The sequence below is a fragment of the Triturus cristatus genome, chromosome 6, assembly GCF_964204655.1.
Source record: "Triturus cristatus chromosome 6, aTriCri1.1, whole genome shotgun sequence".
NCBI classification, from domain to species: Eukaryota; Metazoa; Chordata; class Amphibia; order Caudata; family Salamandridae; genus Triturus; species Triturus cristatus.
Genome location: NC_140589.1, coordinates 1,346,436,768 through 1,346,456,827, shown reverse-complemented (window position 1 = coordinate 1,346,456,827; position 20,060 = coordinate 1,346,436,768). Strand labels below are relative to the sequence as shown.

General features: G+C 49.7%; 1 protein-coding gene across 1 annotated transcript in view; it reads right to left on the bottom strand.

The window, feature by feature from the left end:
* XPO1 (exportin 1) overlaps nt 1-20,060 on the bottom strand; it is a 908,600-nt gene that overhangs the window by 206,166 nt on the left and 682,374 nt on the right. Inside the window, exon 16 of the mRNA XM_085612347.1 lies at nt 18,052-18,215. Within this exon, the coding sequence (XP_085468473.1) occupies nt 18,052-18,215 (164 nt within the window). The remainder of the gene's footprint in view (nt 1-18,051; nt 18,216-20,060) is intronic.

The following is a 20,060-nucleotide window of genomic DNA, read 5'->3' as shown; positions in this document are numbered from 1 at the left end:
TCCCTATTAGTTGCATGAACACTCGTGCTGGAAGGGAGTGTTGAGGTATGAATTTGTCGTAAAGCCTGAATGCTTGCAATCCTAGCCGGATTGGGGTAGGCTATAGCTTTTGAGGTGTCTATGGTGGCACCAAGGTATTGTTTTATGTGGGATGGTTGCAGCTGAGACTTTTGGTGGTTCACCGTGAAGCCTAGTTGGTGAAGTAGTTCGATTGTGGTGGAGGTGTGTTGTACACACTGATTGCATTAAGTGGCTTTTATCAGCCAATCGTCTAGGTATGGGAAGACGTGAATGAGCTGTCTTCTCAAGTGTGCCGCCACCACTGCCAGGCACTTGGTGAATACCCGTGGTGCTGTTGTGACTCCGAACGGGAGCACTTTGAATTGGTAGTGTTGTCCGTCCACTACTAATCTGAGGTACTTTCTGTGAGCATGGTGCACTGGAATGTGGAAATATGAGTCTTTCAAGTCGAGTGTTGAGGAAGTCGTTTTGGGAGAGGAGCGGAAGTACCTGCTGAAGCGTTACCATATGAAAATGGTCTGAGTGTATGTATGTGTTTAGGGGCCGGAGATCTAGAATAGGTCGCAGAGTCTCGTCCCTTTTTGGTATGAGAAAATATAGGGAGGAGACCCCCATATTTTGTTGATTGACAGGAACGTGTTCGATTGCCTCTTTTTGTAGGAGGGAGATTACCTCCTGCTTTAGTAATTTTGAATGTTCTCGTGACATTGGGTGTTGCCTGGGTCGAATGTTTGGGGGGGGGTAGATGTTAGTTCTAGGCAGTAGCCTGACCGAATTATTTGGGTCACCCATTTGTCTGAGGTGATGGTCGCCCAGACATGAAGGAAATTTTGGAGTCTGCCCCCGACCGGAGTGGAATTGTCTGGGGGTGGTGGGGGGGGGGAAGAGCAGGGGGAAGTCATTGGGTAGGAGGTGTGGCAGAACGGGCGTGGTTTGTTTTGCCTCTGCCCTTGTTGTTGTTATCCCTGTAGCCGCCTCTTTGGTAACCTTTTGTAAAGGTGGTCTGAGTAGGGGATTTATATGATGTGGACGCTGTGTCTGATGAGTAGCCTCTGGATGTACTCCGAAAGGAGGAGCGGCGAAAGGAGCGTCTGGGCGGGTGCGATTGTAAAGCCCCCATGGATTTTGCTGTATCCGTGTCTTTTTTCATTTTTTCTAAGGCCTCATCCACCTTTGGCCCAAATAGATGTTCCTGGTCAAAGGGATGGTTAAGGATGGAGGCTTGTACTACTGGTTTAAAACTAGATACCCTTAGCCAAGCATGGCGACAGAGAAGGACGCTGGCGTTGATGGCCCTGGAGGCTGTGTCTGCTGCATCTAGGGCACAACGTATGGAGGTATTTGTGATTGTTTTACCCTCTTGAATTAACTCGTTGGCCCTAGCTTTATATTTTTCAGGGAGATGGTGCATTATGCTTTCTAACTCGTCATAATAAGCCCTGTCATATCTGGCCAGTAGTGCCTGAGCGTTTGCTATACGCCATATGTTGGCCGCCTGAGATGTGTGCGTTTGCCTGATGCATCTAGTAGTTTTGATTCTTTGTCAGGTAGTGGTGCATCACCCGACGCTTGTGAATTTGCCCTTTTACGTGCCGTAAATACTACTAAAGAATCTAGTGGCGCTGGTCCTCTGATGTAGGAGGGATCTGAGTGAGCAGGGTTTTTTTTTCAATATGCGGGTTAATGACCCTGGCTCTAACTGGGTCCTTAAAAACTTCTGGCGCATGCTTTACCACTCCTTTGAGCATGGGCAGTATGGAGGTGGACCTATGTGCGGTATCAAATGTGTCTAGGAGGAAATCTTCCTCCACGGGGTCGGTATGCAAGTTCACCCCGTGATAATGTGCCGCCCTATGTAGAAGATGGTTGAACCCTAATGAATCTTCCGGGGGAGATGGCCTAGAAGGGTAAAGATCGTCTTGTGGGACGTTGGGGATATCTGGAATATTGTAATCGTCCCATGAGTCCGGGGATCCTGTAGGGGTGGGGTCCTGTGGCACATCCCCTATATCATGATATGGGTCCCCCTGATCATCATCGTCTGGAGACGGGGTCGGAGAACGATGAGGTGGGGGTGGAGAGGGCGGAGGGGGTGGAGGTGGGGAAGGAGGAGGAGGTGGTGGAGAGGGAGGGGAAAGTATTCTGAACGGAGAGGTAGCAGAGTCCTTCCTCTTCGGAGGTGGAGCAGGCTTCTCCAAATGTATTTTTGGTAGAGTGTCAAATGTCCAGTTTTTGGATCCTTGGTGAGAGTTTTTTTGCAAGGGATCCGGTGTAAACCGTTCTGGTGAGGTTATTTGGTCCTTCGGCGCCGAAGGCGTCTGGGACGATGTCTTTTTAGGTTTTTCCGTGCCAGTTTGTTGCTTAGAACCCGGCTTGGGAACCTCCGGTCTCTTGGTCGGCGCCGTGATGGGCTTCGGCTTGGAAGTGTCGGTGGCCTTGTGTGGTTTGGTCGGTACCGAAGATGGCGTCGGTACCGAAGAGCTGGGTTTCGACCCAGAGGGCTTCGGTGCGGAGCTCGGTGTCGAGGTGGAGGCCGGTTTCTTTTTCGGTGTCGAAGTGTGTTTCTCGGCACCGCTCGTAGGCTGGCTCGGGCCTGAGCCGCCGGAAGGCTTACTTGGCTTCTTCACCGGGCCCGAAGGTGGGGTGTGTGAAGCAGTGTCTCTGGTCTTGCTTAGGCCCGGAGGCAAAGGCGTGACCGAAGCCTTTTTGGGTGTCGGCGCGTATGTGTGTGTGTGTGTGTGTGTGTGGGGGGGGGGGGGGGGGAAGCGGGAAGCGGAAGAGATGATTGGTACTCATGACCCTCTGCGCCGGAGTGATGTCATCCACACATATGACTCGGCAGCGCTGACGAGGTCCTCTTCGGTGCGATGCTGTTCCGGATCGTCGATGTAGTCTCCGAAGAGGTCGACTGGAATGGACGTCTAGGAGTGTGCCATGTTCCTTCTGGCTCTTCAGTTCTGAATAGTCTGTTTGGATCGGAAAGACTTACAGGCCGGACAGTCTCGAGCCTCGTGTTCAGGGGAGAGGCAGAGGTTGCATACCTCTTGAAGATCGGTGTGGGGAAATTTGGACCCACATCGAAGGCACTTTTTAAATGGAGTTCTTTCCATGAGCCGGGACCGGAGCTTGGGTAGGCCCGAAGGCCGCCTTCGACGACTGGAACCCAATGAGAAGGCGCGTTGATTGAAGAGATCGCGATCGAAACAATGCCGCGATTTGGGGTGAGGATTGCGCGTCGATCGTCGAACTGGAAGCTGTTCGGAACCGGAGCGAGAAGATTACACCAGAGCCCGATGGCGGAAAAAAACAATGAGGATGGAGCCGAAGCCCATGCGCAATACAATCCAAAGGAGCAGTCACCAACCTCGTGACTTTCCAAGAGGAAAAACAAACTGCAAACATCCGGGCCCAACACCAGATGGCGATCTATGCAAAAGTGTGTAATCTGCAGCTCATATGCCTCGAACATACTTTTCAGTAATAAGTTGCTGAATATAGAACAGTTTGAAAATGCAATAGAAATTGTACTTTGTTCGGGGGATGCAGTAGGTTGCAACACTTAGCAAATACAGTACATGGAAATTAATAGGCTTTTTCAGTAAATTACAGGTAAGTTACTTTTTACGTTACTTTTCTAACTCAGTGTTGGATACCTAGATTCAGCACTGGGACATTTCCTGTCAACAGGTAAGTAAATACGTTTTGGTTATATGTGCGATTTTTAAAGAATATTTTTAGATTTCAAAACTCCACACTGAGAAACGTTTTGGAAGAAAATTGTCAATGTTATCCTATGGAGGAAAAACAGGTTATTGGTTCACAGGTAAGTTATCGACTGTGGGAGTTAAGGTTCTGAGGTTAGACTCAGGGGTCCCCCAGGGTCAGTGATGCACTCTTTTTACACCCTCTGCGGCACTAGGGCGGCCGGGTGCAGAGAGTTGAGGCCCAATGTTATCCAATGGGGGATAGGGGGCCTGCGGCTGGTGGCTGCTGGCAAGCAGGCCACTGGGTTGTGGGAGCAAAGCTCCTAGGGTTCAGGTCAGGGCAAATGGGGAAACATAGTAGCACAAAAAGGTGCACCCTCAGCGGCACTAGGGCGGCCGGGTCCAGGGTGCTGTTTCGAGGTCGGTGCCCCGTTTTGAATGGAGAACCTCCGATTTGCAAAAGCACTGCAGGCAGGGAGACTAAGGACTTCTGGGTGCGACCACAACTTCGATAGGTAAGTTGGGAAGTTAAGGGTTGGTTAGGCACCGTTGGTTTGGGCACACAAGGCTGTGGGGCGTCCGGTGCAGGGGTGCCTTTTGGGGTCGGATCTTCTTACCAGCTCCGGGTCGCGGTTAGGCCTTCTGGATTTAGACTGCAGGTGTCGGCTGGAGGCAGGTCAGGGGTCACCGGTTCTCGGGTCAGGATCACCGGGGTGCACCAGCAGGGACCAGTTGATGAAAGCAGTAAATGGTCTGGAGAGGCTCACAAAGGTGGCATGCCTTTGAAGTTTCCCCTTTGTGAAACCTGCCCATCCCTGGGGGAGGAGGCTTGGCACCTCGTCCCAGGAAGTGCTTTGTTTCAGGCCCAGAGAGCAGCAGACCCAGGGGTCCAGAGCCATGTCTGTTGGTGGCAGCCTAAGCAGCCACTCAGTCGAGTCACTAGAAGTTGGTAAAGTTTCAGGAGGCATCTCTAAGATGCCCTCTGTTGTGCATTTTACATTAAATCCCACACTAGCATCAGTGTGGCTTTAATGTGCTGAGACGTTTGACACCAAACTTCCCAGTCTTCAGTGTAGCCCTTATGGCACTGTGGAGTTCTTAAAGATAAACTCCCAGCACCATATACTCTTAATGGCAGCAATGCACTTACAATGCCCAAGAATGGACTTGGGCACTGTAGGGGTACAGGGCTCATGCACCTGTACCCTCACCACTGGTATAGTGCACCCTGCCTGAGGGGTGACTGATGTATGCCAGGGCAGTGGTTTGTGGTCCCGGCACACACGTGTGCAAAATCGACTTCACTTGGTTCTGCACAAAGACATGCAGCCTTCAAAGGGTACAGGACCTCTAAGGGTGGCACAATAATTGCTTAGAGGCCTTCTCTGGTCACAGTGCCCTGGGTACTTGTGGTACCATTTACCAGGGGCTGACATGTGACCAGAGATGCCAACTGGGTTTAGGCTTCAATGCAATATTTGGGAAGGAACATAGGCCCTGATTACCCTATTAGCAGGAGCCAAGGGCACACTCAGTCAAAGAATATCAGCAAATCAGCAAAATGCCGGGGCATACCATGCAAGAAAGAGGGCACTTTCTCACAGTCTGTGAATTCATGGGCTGACTGAGTGTGTACATCAAACGCTTAACACTGTCCTCTGATACTGCCTTACTGCTCAACCAGTCTACCACAAATAGAGAGTAAGGTTCTATCTAACTTTCTCTGCCTACCTCTGGGGTCACCGGGAATCTATACCTCATTAGGTGTAGTATTAATTGTGCCAGTTTCCTACAGTCCCCACCAGCCAGCCACCACTAGACTGTTTCTGACCCCATGGGTGAGAACCCTTCTGCTCTGAGGTCAGGGACAATGACTGCTCTGAGTGGAGGTGCTTCACTCCTCCCTTGGCAGGAACAGCAACACATGGCAGTGAGCCTCAAAGGGTCACCTTGAGATGTGCTGAATTTGGGCAGCTCCAACTAGTGGCGATGCCCACCTCCGTCTAGACCCCACTTTTGGCTGCAGGACAGGCGGGAACATTTTAAGCAGAGCAGAAATTTCCAGATCAGCCTGGCACACTCCAAGGGTCGCCAGGAGCGGAGTTGAACCTCTCTTTTAGACATACTCCATCTTGAATTGGTGAATTAGTCCCAATAGTAACAGGGATGTGTTCCTCAGATTTGACAACCTACAAATAAGGACAGTAGAGCTATGCAGCAGTGGGGAACACAACTGACTTGGACCCAGCCCTACAGGCCTGTCTCCTCCCCCAGCAACCCTGCTTCAAGAAACCGGCATGGCTCCAAGCCAGCCACCTCAAGAACCCCAGAGGACCTGTGCTGTATTCAACTAAGACTCTTGTCTCACATGTGTAGGAAGCTGGCTCTGTATACATTATAGCAAAATGAGGTATAGTGTGCACAGTCTATTGGAACCCCAAAGGTAGGCAGAGGTTAAAGTAGATAGCAACTTACTCTATTTGTGGCAGTGTGGGCGAGCAGTAAGGCTGTATCAGAGGTTAGTGTTAAGCATTTGTTTAACACACTCAATCAGCAAATGATGTCACACACTCAACAACTTAACTAAGACTCGTGTGTATAAAAATTGCAAGTTATTTTATTTCTAGAACCAAGCCAAGCCTGCCAAAGTTAAGTGAAATAAATGCTTATCTTATGCAGTGTTTACAATTAAATGCAGGTTCAAATGCAATTTCATTGAAATGCAATCAGTGAAGGATTCGAAATAACTGTACAGATTACTTTTCAGTTACTTTTTAGATTACTATTTAGATTACTTTTTTTTTCTTAGTGTGATACGCCTAGATATCACACTGGGACATTTCCTAGAGAAAAGGAAAGTAAAATCAGTTTTGCACACTAGTTTTTTCAGGTTTCCAAACAAATAAACTTCACACTTGAAACATTTTTCAGAGAAAATGAATATGCTACTTACCAGTATGCATCTGTTCTTGGCATGTAGGGCTGCTGACATTCAGATCTGTGCATAGATCGCCGCCTAGTGTTGGGTCCGGATGTTTGCACGTTGTTGTCCTGGAAGAGTCTTCGAAGTATCCTTGGATAGGTGACTCCTCCCCTGGACTACAGTGCGCATGGGCATCCTCTCCATCCTCAGATTGTTTTTCGCCATTGTGGCAGTGATGGAGTAGATACAGAAAGTGATGACCATGCTATACAGTAATTCTGAGAGCTGCAGCTGCTACAGGCGCCGGGGAGGAGGGAGGGCGATATGAATGTCAGCAGCCCTACATGCCAAGAACAGATGCATACTGGTAAGTAGCATATTCAGTTCGAGGCATGTGGGCTGCTGAATTCATATCTGTGCATAGAATACATAGCAGTGCCCTCTATTAGCGGCGGCTACCAGTGCCAGCTGCAGCGGTCTGAAAAAGTGTTTTGAGAACAGCCTGTCCTACAGCTGCCTGCTGTTTTGACTGCACGTCTACACAATAGTGTTTTGTAAATGTGTGTGTAGTGGACCATGTGGCTGCTCTACATATATCATGCAGGGGAATATTTCCTAGAAAAGCCATGGAAGCCCCCAACTTGCGTGTTGAGTGGGCTCGTGGTGGAATAGTTAATGTGCGTTTTGCCTTTTGATAACAGATTTGAATACACTTAACTATCCATCTGGCTATCCCTGCTTTGGAGATGGCGTTACCTTTGTGGTGTGGGGCAAAGGCAACGAACAGTTGTTTTGTCTTCCTGAAGGGTTTAGTCCTGTCGATGTAGTACATGAGGGCCCTCCCTACATCTAGTGTATGTAGTGCCCTTTCTGCGACAGTTTGTGGGTTTTGGAAGAAAACGGGCAGTTCAATAGTTTGATTCATGTGGAACTGCGATATTACTTTGGGCATGAATTTGGGGTTGGTACGTAGTACGACCCTGTTGGCGTGAACCTGTATAAATGGCTCTTGAACTGTTAGTGCCTGGAGTTCACTAACTCTTCTTAAGGAAGTGATCGCTACCAGGAAGGCTACTTTCCAGGTAAGGAATTGAATCTCGCATGAGTGTAGAGGTTCAAAGGGTGGACCCATCAGGCGTGTGAGGACCAAGTTGAGGTTCCACATTGGAGCCGGTGGGTGGCTTGGTGGAATGACTCGTTTGAGTCCCTCCAAGAATGCTTTGATGGCAGGCACTCTGAATAGTGAGAGGTGCTGCCTGGTCTGCAGATAGGCTGATATTGCGGTCAAATGGACACGTATAGAGGTGTACGCCAGATTGCATCGGTATAGGTGTAAGAGGTAACAGATGATGTTTTGGATGGATGCGTCCAGCGGGTTAATGTCATTATTACCGCAATAAATGACGAACCTTTTCCATTTGGCTGCATAGCAAGCCCTTGTAGTGGGTCTCCTGGCCTCCTTGATGATGTCCATACAGTCAGGTGGCAGGTTGAGATAGCCAAACTCTAGGACTTCAGGAGCCAGATCGCCAGGTTCAGCTGTTGCGGATCTGGGTGCTGAATCTCTCCATGGTTCTGCGTCAAATGCGCGGGTTTGATCCGCAGCCTTTGATGCGGCACCACGGAAAGTTCGAGGAAGGTGGTGTACCACGGCTGGCGTGCCCACGTGGGAGCAACTAGGACGAGTGTCAGGGAGTGTTGTCTGAGTTTGCGGGCCACCAGCGGTATTAACGGCGCTGGGGGAAAAGCGTACGCAAATCTGCCGGACCAGTTCATCCATATCGCATTGCCCTGCGACTGCGGATGTGGGAACCTGGCGGCGAAGCTTTGGCATTTTGCGTTTTCGCTTGTCGCGAATAGGTCTATCTCCGGATGACCCCACTGCTGGAAGTACGGTTGGAGTACTGATGGGTGTAACTCCCACTCGTGCATCTGGTGGCTGTGTCTGCTGAGCAGATCCGCCATCTGGTTGTCCTTGCCAGGGAGGTGTTCCGCCATGAGGAACATGTTCCTCTGAATGGCCCACTTCCACATGCTCTGAGCCAGATGAGACAACTGTGGAGAGTGTGTTCCTCCCTGCTTCTGTATGTAGTACATTGCGGTCATGTTGTCCGTCCGGATCAACACGACCTTGTTGCATAGATGTACTTTGAATACCTTCATGGCCAGGAAGATTGCCATCAGTTCCAGAAGGTTGATGTGCATCTTCTTTTGTTGTGTCGTCCATAGTCCCTGCACTGTGTAGTGGAGTACATGAGCTCCCCATCCCTGGAGAGACGCGTCCGCTGTCAGTACTATCTGTGGGACAGGCTCTTGGAATGGTCGGCCCTTGCAAAGGTTTTGTGGATTCCACCAATGCAGAGAGTTGTATGCCCGACCGCTCACCAACACTAGGTCTTTCAACTGTCCTTGAGCCTGATTCCACTGACGTGCTAGGCACTCCTGAAGCGGGCGCATATGTAATCTCGCGTGCGGGACTATGAAGATGCAGAAGGCCATCATGCCTATCAACTGCATAAACACTCGCGCTGGAAGTGAGTGATTGGGTTTGAACTTGGAGATCAGCAGTTGTATGCTGTTGATCCTCACTAAATTTGGCTGAGCTGTGGCCGCCAGAGTGTCTATAGTCGCACCTAGGTACTGTTGTACGTGTGCGGGCTGGAGATGGGACTTTGGGTAATTTAGTGAGAATCCCAGACTGTGAAGAAGGTGAATGGTGCGGGACATGTGGCTGGCACATTGCTGTGCTGACTTCGCTTGAACGAGCCAGTCGTCTAGGTAGGGGTAGACGTGTATATGCTGCCTCCGTAGATGTGCTGCCACCGTAGCTAGGCACTTCGTGAAAACCCTGGGCGCTGTTGTCACGCCGAAGGGAAGGACTTTGAATTGATAGTGCTGCCCCTGAACAATGAACCTGAGGTATTTTTTGTGTGAGGGGTGGATGGGTATGTGGAAATACGCATCCTTGAGGTCCAGTGTGGCTAGGAAGTCTCCCTGCTTGAGAAGCGGAAGGACTTGCTGTAGAGTGAGCATGTGAAAGTGCTCTGAAAGAATGTACTGGTTCAGGGGTCTCAGGTCTAATATAGGTCTGAGTGACCCGTCCTTTTTTGGAATTAGGAAGTAGAGGGAGTACACCCCCGTACCCTGCTCGTGGATGGGTACGACCTCTATAGCGCCTTTTAGAAGCATACTTTGCACCTCTTTCTGTAAGAGCGTTAAGTGCTCTGAGGACATAGGACGGTTTCTTGGTGGTATTGTGGGTGGAGTGGAGGTTAACTCCAGACAGTAACCGTATTTTACGATATCTTTGACCCACCTGTCCGTGGTGATGGAGTTCCACGTGGACAGGAACCTTTGTAGCCTTCCCCCGACAGGTGTTATGTGGTCGGGAGGAAGGGAGAGGGCGTCACTGCTTGTTCTTGGGGGAGGACCTGGTGTTGCCGTAGCCGCGTCCTCTGCCCTTTGTACTGGAGCCACGATATCCACCCCGGGTGTTTTTATCGTAGGTGGTCTGTGTATTGCCTTTGTTATATGTTTGTTGTGACCCCTGTCCTCTACCTGCTCCCTTGTTTCCGGGGCGACGAAAGGAGCCGCTCCGAAAGGACTGAGTTTGGAGAGCGCCCATGGACTTTGCAGTGTCCGTGTCCTTTTTTATCTTCTCAAGGGTGGTGTCAACCTCTGGCCCGAATAAATAGTCGGGGTTGACAGGCTGGTTGAGTATATTGTTTTGTACCTCAGGCTTGAATCCTGAGATTCGTAACCAGGCATGTCGTCGCAGCATGACGCTTGTGTTTATGGCCCTGGCAGCCGTGTCTGCAGCATCTAGTGCACACTTGATGGAAGCATTCGCGAGTAGCTGTCCTTCTCTGATGAGCATTTCTGCGCCTTCCTTGAACTGGTCAGGGAGATGTTGGAATATTTGCTCCAGTGTGTCATAGTGCGCTCTATCATAGCGAGCAAGGAGCGCTTGAGTGTTGGCTATGCGCCATATGTTTGCAGCTTGGGCGGCAACTCGCTTGCCAGAGGTCTCTAACACCTTGGACTCTTTGTCCGGGGGAGGAGCGTCACCTGTCGTTTGCGAGTGTGCCCTCTTGCGAGCATTCGCTACGACAATGGAGTCTAGTGGTAATTGGCCTCTGATGTAAGTAGGGTCCCCAGGTGCTGATCGGTATTTATCAATCCTGGGGTTTATCACTCGTGCCCTGGTGGGTTCCTTGAAAATGTCCTTGGCTGGTTTGAGGATTCCTTTCAACATGGGCAGAGTCTTTACATGCCGTTCTGAGGATGCGAAAGTGTCCATAAGAAAGTCATCTTCGACGGTGTCAGAGTGAAGCTGCACCCCATGGTTATTGGCAGCACGTTCAATAAGAGCGTTGAAGGCTGCAGTATCCTCTGTGGGAGATGTTTTTGCCCCATAGAGTTGTGGGTCCTGTGCATCGAGAGGTGCACCTGGGTCTACGGGGTCGCCCCAAGTGTGATCAGGGTCCTGCTGGTCATCAGGGTCTGTGTCTCCATGGTAGGGGACTTGGTCATCCATGTAATCCTCCAACGCATCCGTGTCGGAACGTGTGGGGGAGAATAGTTGTGGATCCTGGTAGGATGAGTGGAAAGGTTCATAAAGGAGAGGTTCTGATTCTACAGGCAGCTTCCTTTTTAGTGGGATCCTGAAAGGGAAACGGTTTCGGTTTCGTTGGAACCGGAGCAGCTTTCGGTTTCGGTTTTATGGAAGGGAAACCAGCTGGTTTAAGCGGTAATGGCTGCCGCTGGATGTCCGAGGCCGGGCCCGAGGGCGGGGCCGAAGAACTGCGGGATGGGTCTCGGGTAAGGCCCGAAGGCGATCCCTCGACCGGAGCCATAGGCCGTGGAACTGGGCCTTCTTCGGTCTGAACAGGTAGGCCTTGTTCATCATTGGAGCTACTCTCTTCGGCCCCTAAGGCCTCCTCCTACCTCGGTGTCGTCTTCACCTCTGTGGAAGAGTGATTCGTCGACTTCGTCCGATCCGGATCCGTGTTCGGAAACGGGACTGGAGGGTAAGACTTCCAGTTCTTCGACGTCTTCGGCCTCGTTGAAGATGTCTGCTGGGGCCGGTGCCGCGTGCTGCGCCTCGAGTCTCGCTGCTCGTCGATTCCGTAGAGTCTTTTTTGAACGGAACCGGGCACAGGCCATGCATGTCGATTCGTCGTGGTCCGGCGAAAGGCATTTGTTGCACACCGGATGGACGTCGATGTGTGGGTACTTCGAATTGCATACCGGACACCTCTTGAACGGCGTCCTCGATTCCATCGTCGAAGTAGTCGATGAACAGGTAAATGCGAAAAAAGTCGGTGCTGAAAGTTAGTAAACTAACAAGGTTGTATCGAAAACCGATCGATAAACAGTACCGACGCGAACTAAAGGCCTTTTGGCCTCGACAAAATATTTTCCTAACTTGAGCTAAGATAGCACATCCGAACCCAATGGCGGAAAAAAACAATCTGAGGATGGAGAGGATGCCCATGCGCACTGTAGTCCAGGGGAGGAGTCACCTATCCAAGGATACTTCGAAGACTCTTCCAGGACAACAACGTGCAAACATCCGGACCCAACACTAGGCGGCGATCTATGCACAGATATGAATTCAGCAGCCCACATGCCTCGAACACTGTCAATGTAATCCTATGGAGAGAAATGAAGTTACCGGTTACCAGGTAAATACTCAGTTTTTGGGGTGGAGTTTCTGGGGTTAGAAAAAGGGTTCCCCAGGGTTAAGGATACACTCTCAAAACACCCTCAGCGGCACTAGGGCAGCCGGGTGCAGAGAGTGTAGGAGGCTTCTGGTTGGTGGCCGTTTACAAGAATGCCACTGGGTTGTGGGAGCAAAGCTCCTGGGGTTTATTTAGCTCTGGGCAAAGTTGGCACCGAAAGTACACCCGTATCAGCACAGGGTCAGCTAGGTGCAGGGTTCTGTTTTGGCATATGGTGCCCTGTTGATTTTAATGGAGATTCTCTGGTTTCAACAAAGACTGCAGGCTCGGGGAAGATGATCCTCTGGAAGTGACCACCGGTTGGAGAGGTAAGTTGGGATGCCTGGGAATGCTGGGACACAGTCTGTTGGGCCACCCAAGGACGTGGGGCTTCGGGCGTAGGGGGTGTCTTTGGATTTCTCTTACCAGTTACGGTCACAGGGGAGTTTCCAGAAAGAGGCTGCAGGCTTCGCTAGGAGATGCGAGGCAAGTCAGAGATCACCAGATCTGGCATCAGGATCATCGGGGAGACCTCCTTTTAGTGTTGGTCACTCGAACTTGGGCCGTGGGCGACAGGTGCAGACTTGCAAATTTAGCAGGAGCCAGAGTCTGTGGGTGGATAAATTGTGTTCACTGGAGACAACGTCTTATTTGGAAAGCAGGGCAGGTCCTCTGGGTTTTTCAGGTTGCTGGCTGCAGGACAAACTGGAGTTTCGCTTCTGCAGGTTTGAGATGGGGATATGCCGGTAGGGCTGGGGTCAAGTCAGTGGGAGTCTTCCTCTTCTAAAATTCAGCACGGCTGTTCGTCCTTTTCTTCTTGCTCGTTTGTCTGAGGAGGCAAGGTTCAGGGTTTCCCCTAAATACTAAATTTAGGGGAGTTACAGGTAGGTAAAGGTTTGGACCAATGGGTCCCTTCCTTGGGATGGGTACACTCCCTATTAGGTCATCCTGCAGTGAGAGGAGGTCATATGCCTCACTCAGGTTAGCTGGGTCCACCCATCTGGAAGATGGCGGGGACTAAGTTATGCTTCACCTTGCCTCCCCCACCTGAGGGGTGGGATTGGCAAAGGTGGGCACACCTCCCTAACTCACTTGGATTTCCCGCCGATTCTCCCGCCCAAAGGGGGTATCAGAACCTGAGGGGGCCAGTTGCTGGAAGGTCGCAAAGGCAGCAAGACTTTGAAGCTTCACTTTTGTGGACCCTGCCCATCCTGTTGGAGGAAGCCTGGCACCTCGTCCCAGCATGTGCATTATTTCAGAGCCCAGAGAGCAGCAGGCTCTCGACCCAGGGGTCCGTAAACATGTCTGGTGGTGGCAGCTGGTGAACAGCCACTAAGCCTAGACACTAGTGTCAGGTTGTTTTTCAGGGGGCATCTCTAAGATGCCCTCTGGGTGGATTTGTCATTAAATCCCATACTGGCATCAGTGTGGGTTTATTGTGCAGAGTGGATACCAAGCTACCCAGTTTTCAGTAAAGCCATTATGGTACTGTGGAGTCCGTAATGACAAACTGCCATCATATGCTCTTAATGGCATTACTGCACTTACAATGTCTAAGAATCATCTTAGACACTGTAGGGATATAGGGCTCATGCACCTGTACCCTCACCACTGGTATAGGGCACCCAGCTACAGGGGTGGCGGACCTATGCCAGGGCAGTATTTTTTTTTTTTTAGAACTCAGGAATGTGTGTCATGTCAACTCTTCACTTTGTTCTGCACCAAAACATGCAGCCTGCAAAGGCAGTGTGCGTGTGTAATGGTACAGGGTCTCTAAGGATGGAACTATAAGTGCTGCTGCCCTAAGAGGCCTTCCCTGGCCACAGTGCCCTTGGTACCTGTGGTACAATTTACAAGTGACTGACCTGTGGCCAAAGAGTGCCAATTGGGTTTTGTTTTCAATGCAGTTTTAGGGAAAGAACATAGGCCCTAGGTACCAGTTTGGAAGGAACCCAGGGGAACTCATTCAAAGCATATCAGTGGTTCAGCAAAAAGTGAGGGCAACCATGCAAAGAGGACACTTACTTACAACGTGGACACCAGATTTCTCCAGCAAAAAAACCAACATAAGGACCCCAAATACAGCCAGATCCACAACTCTTGCACCACTCTGCACCCGATGTTCACGGCCGAGTCCAGGTGGCCCAATGAAGTCTCCCCAGCGATGCCGACCTGGGAACCAGCACTGGACAACCTTTCCTGACCACCCCCACGAGCTGAAGGGGCCACCCCGACCGGACCTGATGAAAAAAACAGACTTCGAAAGACTGCATTCGCAGCCCCTGGCCTTGGTGTGCCCAACAGACGGAGTCACGGCATCCCTCACTATCCAATTTACCCCTCCAGTCGTGGCATTCCTTCAGTCTATCTGATGTATTGAGCCCGCAGCCGTTTTTCCCAACTGAGGATTTCCACTGAATTCAATGTGGCCCGGCGCCTTCTTTGTACTCTGCATCCAGTCGCCCCTGTGCCATTGATGGTGCAGTCTCAGGGCTCTTTGGTCACCACTCCAGTGCCGATCTTAACCCTCTTGGCCTGTGTCCCTAAGCTGCAGGTACTGAACAGTAACCAGTGCCACTTTGAGGTGCCCCAAGCCTCTATAGGATAACACTGGGCTCAGTGACCTCTGCGCCCAGCCGCCACAATGCTGATGGTGGTGCAGTACCTACCTTGGACAGACTCTGGCCCAGTGTTGACACAAACCTTTGCACGACAAATAGAATACTAGAAACGGAGTAAGGTTTCTGGTAGAAAAATTCATGCAGCAAAAGAAGCCAAAGTACAGAACAGACTCTCAAACCACCAAGTAACAAGTTTCAGATGGCTCGAAACAAAACCTGTGACTGACAGCATAAAACGAGACAAAAAGTACCTGCAGACAGCAGGAACACCAAACTGGGTGTATCCTTGGAGGGAGGAGAGAGGAACCGCATTCCAGTAAGACAGCAAAGAGTCAAAACATGAGGAAACAACTATACCAAACTACTTTAGTACAGTAGAATTAAGACTTCGCACAACCATGACTATCCCTGAACCGAATTTAAGCAGTCGGCGTAAGCACAAAAAAGGGAGGTGCCACCAAAAGGCACGTCAATCAAAGCAGTTTGCACAGCCTCTGAAAACCAGTAAGTACGCAACCATGTTAGCCAACGTAAAGCAGTGGAAGAGGCCACAGCACGACCGTAAACATACCACAGCAGATGGAAAGTGTGGAAGCTTGCTGACCATCTTGCACCAGGGAAAAAATCTTTCTGGGCTTCTTCTGGAAGGGAGAGCAATGGGCGCTCCAGAGTCCCACAAAGCATGGAAGAAGTAGACGAGCGCACAGAGCAGTGCTAGATGAGAAAATACACCTACCAAAAGTGTCAAATTTTCTGGCCATCTTTCCGGAGGGACAGGGGAAGAAAATCAATATTCTACTTGGCTAAGCAGCTTGAACCACTAAGCTTTTGGCAGAGGAATGTCTAAGTAGACAGGAGGATCCTCTGGGGCCAGGCAACGCCTGTGAGAAATACACAGGGATCCCTCTTTCGAGCTTAGTCCAAGCACCCAACAGGATATCAAAATGACAGTCACTATAAGGAAGTATAGGCTAAACACTAGAGTGGGCAGGGTGTACAACAGAAATTAAGGTTTGTTGACAATTCCACCAAAGGAAGCAGAGAAACCAGGGCAATGGAAACTGGATTGAGCAGGTCTACCTGCGTGGAACTAGCCTCCGTACCCAAACCAGGAGGCGAGAGCACGATGGCAAAGATTCTAAGCCACTGCCGTCACCAGGTTAAGTAAACGGCTAGACTGTATAGGGGTGGTACTGTGCCTGGAATTGGAAGAGGACACACCACCTTTAGTACTTCCACAGCTATGGTCCTCAGAAGGAAAAAGCAGAAGAGAAACATCCAGGACAGTCTGCTCTATCAGCACTGCATCCAACACAATGACAAAAGCTGGTTGACACTAAGAAGTCGATGTCGGAAGGAACGTCGACTGCACCATTGCGGGAGCAGGCAGACAAGAGCTAGACACTGAAATTGGATTCGGCAGACCAGAAGCAGAAGCCGCAGGTGGGAGCTGTGATGGGCTGTGCACCAGTGCCGCAGAGGTGTCAGACACAAGAGGCCAACTTGAAGTCAAGGGAGAACTCACCGGCTGAGCCACAGGCATGACCTCATGCACTTCCATGGGGCCACAGAGGGCGCTCCAGAGGGAGGTGATGACCCAAGAGCAGAAATAAGAGACTGAGAATATCGTCTCATCTGTGTCAAAGACGCCCCAGGAAAGGTGGGGAGACATGAGGCAGACTCGTGCCTCAGCACTTAAACAGAAGAGTGGGGATCAGCGGTAGGCAATGAAGGCGCAGCGACTAACCGCCAGTACTGAGACTTACCTCCAAATGTCGAAGGTGAATGGCCCCTGTAGGAACGGCTCCTAGAACGGACATGCAGTTCGTCTCTAGAACGCTTAGGGGACTTAGGACGATGAGAAGACCGACATCTGTGCCGCCAGGAGCTTCATGCGACATTCCCTGTGCACTTCAGTTGGAAGCGTTGAGAAGAATTGCACTCAGAGTTGTGGTGCTCACCCAGACGCTACATGCAAACTGAGTGATCTGTGGCGGACATTTATCGACCACAGGACTCACAAGGCTTGAATCCCTGTGGGTATTGAAGAAGGAGAAAGGCACACAGCTCCAAAGAAAAAATGTTAAGTAGGTCGAAAACAGTGAGAAACTGCAGTGCAGATCCAAGTGTTATTGCAGAAAAGGATGAACTGACGTCAGAGGTTCGGGTGGGGGGCGGTGGATGTTGCTTGTATGGCTCTGTTGACTTCAAATTTGGGAGATGATGTTGCTATGGAGTCGCTCTATGCCCTATACAGATGTGCAGAGGTACTGCTAAGAAAAACGTCCAGATCCAGTCTGACGCCTGGAGAGGATTCTTAGATTAGGAATCTGCGGCTAGATGTCGCAATCAGATAAGGTCAGTCAAAAATTGAGGGTCACTCCTGATCTGAACCAACTGGCGTGGAAAGAAAAGAACTGACATCAGCGCACTAGGGTGGTGCCTATATAGTGATCACGTTTGTCACTTCTGGTGACAGTGACAACCTGCTGAGCCAAACTGACCTATTGGCAGGCAGGGGTACTGCTCACCAAAACTTTCCGGAACCAGTTTGACACCCGAGGAATATTTTAAGATGAGGAATCTGCTTCGCAATCTCTATCGGATACCTTGTCTACGCAGTCTTGGATCACCTTTGGGTCAATTGTTGCACGTCTAATCAAACTTGGAGCCCAGACACTAATGGGGGTCCACCATCATCTGGTTGTGGCAATCCTTATACAGTTTGAAACCTATAATTTTTGGAAGGAAAATGTCCCTTGCACACAGGGTAAAAACGTAAGTTGACAGACTTGAGGGAGTGAGCTAAAGATCCGCGTTGGAAGGCACAGAAAGAGGGGAACTGAGGTCAGCATGTTAAGGTGAAGGCCATATACTGTCCCAGACATATTGGGAGCAGGGCGGCGCATAGAGAAAGAGTAACAATTTTACATATGTACTAAGGAAACATCAATAACCTGCGCAAACAAGAATTTATCAAAAATAAATCTACAGGTCTACCAACTTAATTTACTGAACAAGCCATCTTTGAGCGTAGCAACAAAGTTATCAGAGCTTACCTGCTGAGGTTGAAGATCACAAATTATAGTGTTAATGTTGTTCAAAATCTCATCTATGAAAGGCATTACTTCACCAACTTGCACCTGAACAAAATGTCTACGACACTTCTGTGCAATTTTTATAAAAGTATCACAAGCCATATCCTGGACGCCGTCATGGGTTTCTGAAAAAAAGGACATATCAATTAACACATTAAGCTAAGCACTAAAGAGAAAATGTTACTTTCCCAGTAAGCATCTGTAAAGCGGTCTATTCACATGCTTTACATACTCCTGCCATCTAGTGTTGGGTTTGGATGTTTGCAAGTTGTTTTTCTTCAAAGTAGTCTTTCCAGTCATGAGGTAGGCGACTCCTTTTGGTGATATTGGGCATGGAAATCGACTATTGTTAGATTGTTTTTCCCGCAGAAGTTTAGAACAGAGTTAGTAAAGGAAGAAGAGAGATGTCCATGCGTATGTAAATAAGATCAGAAGGAACTGCAACAGGTATAGGAACCTGGGGAGGCGGGTGAACGCATGTGAATCTACAGCTCTACATGCCAATAACAGATGCTCACTGGGTAGGAAACCTTTTCCGTTCGAGGCATGTGAGCTGTAGCTCACATGCTTTTCATGTACTAAACAGCAGTATTCTCCCAAAGCAGTGGCTAACCTGTAGCTGTTGCAGTTTGAAAAAAGTGTTAAGTACTGCCTGGCCTGCATTAGCTTGTTTCCTTGCTAACACAGACACAATAATGTTTGGTGAATGTGTGCGGTGTAGACCATGTTGCTGCCTTACAGATGTCAGCCAAGGGAATATTCCCTAAGAAGGCTATAGTAGCCCTATTTTGCGTGTGGAATGCGCTCCAGGGGGTATTCTTAAGGTTCTTTTGGCTGTCACATAACATGTTTGGATACATTTCACGATCCATCTTGCAATGCCTGATTTAGAGATGGGATTGCCTTTGTGTGGTGGCAAAAAAGCAACAAAAAGCTTTTTTTGTTTTACGAAAATCTTTTGTTCTTTTTACATAATGAACAAGCTACTTACCTTCATAAACGATATCTGCAAGTGATATAGATTAGTTATAGATTCCTTACCTTAGAATTACCCCCAGGTGTCAGACTGGATCCGGAGAATTTTTCATCAGCAGTACCCCTGCGTGTCAAAAGGTCGGCTCCGCATATATTGTTGGCATCATAATCACCGGGATGACGTTGCGGCAACTAATAAGTCGCCGCCCTCGCGCACTGACGTTAGTGCAGAGCCATGCAAGACACTGACCACTGGTCCACAAAACTAGGGCCCTGAAAAGGGATTCCCTGACCCACTGGAGGCTCCTTCTTTGCCAAAGAGTTGCAAGCTTTAATGCACAAAACAACCCACCTAGAGATGGTCCGTTTGTGCAAGGCCCGACTTTTCCTGGTACCCACATATCCAACAATGAGCTGGTCATCCACCCGAAATGGTTTGGTGCGATCCAAATAAAATGAAATCGCACTTTTTAGATCCAGATGATAGAGCCTCTCTTCCTCCTGAGAAGGATGCAGAGGTACAAAGAAGGGGGGCAAAGTGATGGTTTGACCAATGTGGAAAGTAACCACCTTGGGAAGAAAGGAAGGCCTGAATCGGAGGACGACATTGTCGGGATGAACAGCCAGAAAAGGAGGTTTTGAAGAAAGGGCTTGCAGCTCATTCACCCTGCGAACAGAGGTGAAGGCAACCAGAAAAGCAGTCTTTAGAGAATATAGTCTGAGAGGCCAGTTATGAAGCGGCTGAAAGGGAGCGCACATAAGGTATGTCAGAACCAAGTTCAAGTCCTACTGAAGCATTACGAAGGGAACAGGAAGAAGAAGAGTAATGCCCTTAAGGAAGCGATTTACAACAGGGGACTTGAAAAGAGAAGGCTGATCAGGAAGTCTAAGGAAGGCTGAAATGGTCGAGAGATAGCCCTTTAGAGTGCCCAGAGCAGAGCCCTGCTGGGCCAAAGAAAGGAGTAAGAACAGAACCTCAGAAAGAGAATCCACAG